Source organism: Echinococcus granulosus (assembly GCF_000524195.1).
Source record: "Echinococcus granulosus chromosome Unknown EG_S00172, whole genome shotgun sequence".
Classification (NCBI taxonomy): domain Eukaryota; kingdom Metazoa; phylum Platyhelminthes; class Cestoda; order Cyclophyllidea; family Taeniidae; genus Echinococcus; species Echinococcus granulosus.
The window spans coordinates 82,912-86,831 of record NW_020170552.1 but is presented as its reverse complement, the minus strand read 5'-3'; the positions used below and the strand labels follow the sequence as shown (position 1 = coordinate 86,831).

Sequence of the window (3,920 nt, the reverse complement as noted above, 5' to 3'; positions counted from 1 at the left end):
AAAAGTCAGTCAGTCAAATATTAATTGAGAAAGACAAATTGAGAAAGATTAATTTGCTGCAGAGAAGGTTTTTCCAATATGATAGAAAATGGCAACTGTTTCCTACATCTCAGGCACCTTTTTAAGTATTAAATGCCGGCTCTGTTAGAATAATATAAAAAAGACCATTCAGTTGATTACTTGACTAATATCAAGTTAAATGATGCATTTTTTCGTTCCAACAATTTTATCTCACTAAAAGCCTACTGCAGCAAAGTTTTTTCCGAGAAAGTCATGTTTCCTCTATTATTTACCCAGACCCTTATTCTTTTCAATCCATTTGTCAGTTTTATTTATGCAATTGCACCAAACAGGTTAGGTCCTATAAGGGTGCACGAGACATATATTAAGTATAGACTCACATGCACGTAAATTTTCATTTTCCATTGATACTCGCACACTTTTTGCTAGAATACTTACTTTGAAGTCGCTTGCACTTGTAGTTTAGAAGGGACTTAAGACCTGACATCAACAAACTGAGCCTCAGATAACAAATTTAACGCACTTTATTATGTAATGTCAACTACTAAAACTACTGAACTTGATTGGGTCAGTTTCAATTCATCTAGGATTGACTAGGTTTATATTTACTTTAAACCGGCTTTGTTGTTAAATACATAAAAAGCCTCTTAATTAAGGAAATGCACAAAATATGCCTCTTTGATTAAAATAGAAAGTCCGCCCCATATGTTACCTGATATTAAGATCTAAAAATAGGCCAAATGTTATTTTGTTTGTTTCAAACTCATAATGATATCAATAAATCAGTCCGACTTACACCATTTTTAAAATGGACAGCAATACTGCGCGTTGATATTTGGCGAAGGTGAATGCATGAATTCAGTGATAATGCAAGTACTAACGACTGCACTTGAATATCGTACAATGTATTGTTCAGGACTATGATCTTTGAGATGGCGTAAGCAATTAAAATAATAATAATCAAACCGACCACTGTTTGCCTCCTTTTTTTAAATAAAACTTGCTCCTTGCACATATTATAGTAGGGTTCTTTTGATTGGATAAATGACTTTTCACGTAACTGGTCAGCCAATCGTCGTAATTTGCTTATGACTTGTACTTTAATGCCTACGACCCAAGTATAAGCCTTTTGGGAAAGCAATGCAAATATATTGTCTTAAATATCCTAAACAGTTTACTTGGAAATGCTCAGTTTTATGACATGCAAATGCGTTAATGTTTGCCTGTCCGGAATGTCCACCATAGTAGTCTGGGCATAATGCTACCTTGGAGCACTGGAAGCTTTAATGCGAAACCGCAAGTGCACAGTAGTAGGAAGACTGCAGCGTGACTTAGACGAAAATTTGAATAGGTAAGTGGTCCAACAAAGAGACACCTCAAGAAGTATGTAGGTGACTTAGGAAGTAGTTCAATTATTTTCAAATTCCCTTTTGCTAAATTGCGAAGTTGCAATAGCCAAGCCACGAAATGCCACTCTGCCAAAACTGAGAGTTTAAAAAACAGCCGATCCCTCTATAAGTAAATGTTTAAAAAGTGCCAGAAAATGAAGGTACTGATGCCAAAACTTATAACATTTGGGTCGCAATAGCAGTGAACTTCCAGACTGCCCTTCAGCGCGCCTATTAGTGTGCGAGCTGCACAATCTACGCAGCGGAGAGGCGGGATGCAGTTAAATGGGGTAAGCCGATGTAACTTAGTAGGCACCAGACTTCTCTGCTTCGTAAAGGGGTACATTGTGAATGATGCGGTATGCAGGACCAGTCTTTTTGTTACAATCGCGATACGATTGCATTTGTTTTACTTGAGTACTTGACTGCACCGACTATAAGGATAATACTTTGGAATACTTTCTCGATGAATGCTACTTTTGTTCAATTTACTACCTCAATATTTCGAGTAAAACACTTTGTCGTGCTAATAAAGTTACGTTCAGGGAAAATAAAAATGCTTTTTAGGAAAAGTTGGTTTCCAACATTTCGCGCCTTAAAATATGCACAATTGTTTGGACCTAGCAGTTTGTCTTAACCAATTTTCTCAAAACTAGCATGCATCAAGCAAAACAATTGCCTGAGAGACCTCCTAGCTTTGATTGTTAATGGCAATGAATTTTGGGGAAAACTTAAAAATCTTGTGCCTTGTATTATGCAAACCAGTTCCACTGTCATATCAAATTATCGATCCCGATCACTGAAGAAAATTATGCTCTATTTATTCCATTTTGACCGGTCAAGGCAGATTGGATTTAATCTGACGATCCCAGAGGTACTATGATTCTCTAGGGGAGAAAAATTCAGGTTCTTCCGTAAAAAGTCTTCCATCACTTTAAAAGCGACTTTCCTAGAATGCATAATGTCTTCACTCAAAGCATTTTTGCGACACACTGGTGTGAGGCCAGTTGTATTAGCTGTCTAACGAATAAATTGAGACATTTTATTGTTCACAATCTGGTCAAAACTGTGCAGCTCAAAGCGCTATGAATTGCTCAAAAAGGTGGTACTAAAAATTGTTAAATTTCAGATACTTTTTCATTATTTTTGACTTGTGTATGTGCCCACTCCACATTTGCTGTAAGTAGTGCATTACCTCTACTTCTGCTTATTCGTACATCGTTACCATCTTTTATTCAGCCTTCTCAAAAGGTCATTTGAAGAATGCCGAAATGAGGAATAATATCTGTTCCTAAGTATACATGGATGCACATTCATTCAATGTCTTATAGTTTGCAAGCCTCTTTAACAGGTAGGATCGTATATCTATCAACAAAGATACCCATAAATGTTAATCAAACCCAAGTCTACGGATTTAATAAGAAGGCAGGAATTCGCCCTCCTAGAAGCATCACTTAAGTAACGGTGTAGGGGGTGATCTACCTCCATTTTACTCCAAAAGCAGCATTTAAGCAGCTATGCGCATCTTCTTAACTGGATAAATCACTACACCACCTACTGGATAATAAACACTCCTCTCTTGCATCGAAGCAACTCTATTGCTTGTGATGCATAAACGAGGTCATAGGATTAAAATAAAGTATGAACTCACGTTTTCCGGCATTTATGAGCCTGAAAAAACATCCAAAAACAAAACGACAATGGCCATAGTAAAATAGTGTCAAGTCATGCAATAGATCGGATTTTAATGTCGTGCAGAACCAATTGAAGGATGGGAAGTTTCATTTTCCAGAAATGCTTGAAATGGTGCAAGTGGGGAATGCGTATTTTTGAAGACAGCAGTAAACCTAGATCATTTTCTTAAAAGCTAAATATCCAGTCCTTCTTGCTGACATTATACATTCCCAAAACGCACAAATCATTTGAACATTCCTAGGATGATATTTTCTTAGACAAGATGGAGCACAAGCAATTGTCCGACCTAAGGTATTCATCACTAACTCATTTGATAAGCCAGAAGCTTTATATTGCGGGTGTAATTAAATTGTCATCCTTATAACTTTCCATAGTTACGGTGAATTACCAAATGCATTTGTTAAGGATAATCAATTAACATCAGTCTACTGTCCACTTTAACACAATGCACCGACGTACACGTCTCAAAAAATATAGTTAACCTTGTCTATGTTAGGGAATAATAGCCGAATTCAGCAATGCCAAGGCCGACATTAACTGGATGGATAAAACATCCGCTAGCCCGACTACATAGTTTCACATTTGACCAAAGTCAACCGCAAAGTAAACATCTGCTACTGTCTCATTAGAGGAAAACGGTGGGCGAGTTTGGAAGCAGCTATAATTCTAACCGGTCGTCTAGTCCATAACTCGTGTTAGTCAACCTATTTTACAATTCGATGAGAGGATTAATGCGTCTCTACTTTCCGTGCTTCGTTTCTTCAATGCTATGGATTAGTTCTGCGATGTACATCAAGACACTAGAGCATTTAGACT

At 37.1% G+C, this 3,920-nt stretch overlaps 2 protein-coding genes across 2 annotated transcripts in view; one reads left to right on the top strand and one right to left on the bottom strand. All coding sequences in view use genetic code 11, as the record gives it.

Moving 5' to 3' along the window:
- The window catches only part of EGR_09874 (hypothetical protein), a gene marked incomplete at both ends in the record, with an annotated part of 1,479 nt that extends 992 nt beyond the window's left edge, over positions 1 to 487 (top strand). Inside the window, 2 exons of the mRNA XM_024499123.1 lie at positions 173 to 353; positions 391 to 487. Of these exons, the coding sequence (XP_024346469.1) occupies positions 173 to 353; positions 391 to 487 (278 nt within the window). The remainder of the gene's footprint in view (positions 1 to 172; positions 354 to 390) is intronic.
- Positions 488 to 784: 297 nt separating this feature from the next.
- EGR_09873 (hypothetical protein) overlaps positions 785 to 3,920 on the bottom strand; it is a gene marked incomplete at both ends in the record, with an annotated part of 7,735 nt that continues 4,599 nt past the window's right edge. The window contains 2 exons of the mRNA XM_024499122.1: positions 785 to 1,147; positions 1,905 to 2,003. Of these exons, the coding sequence (XP_024346468.1) occupies positions 785 to 1,147; positions 1,905 to 2,003 (462 nt within the window). The remainder of the gene's footprint in view (positions 1,148 to 1,904; positions 2,004 to 3,920) is intronic.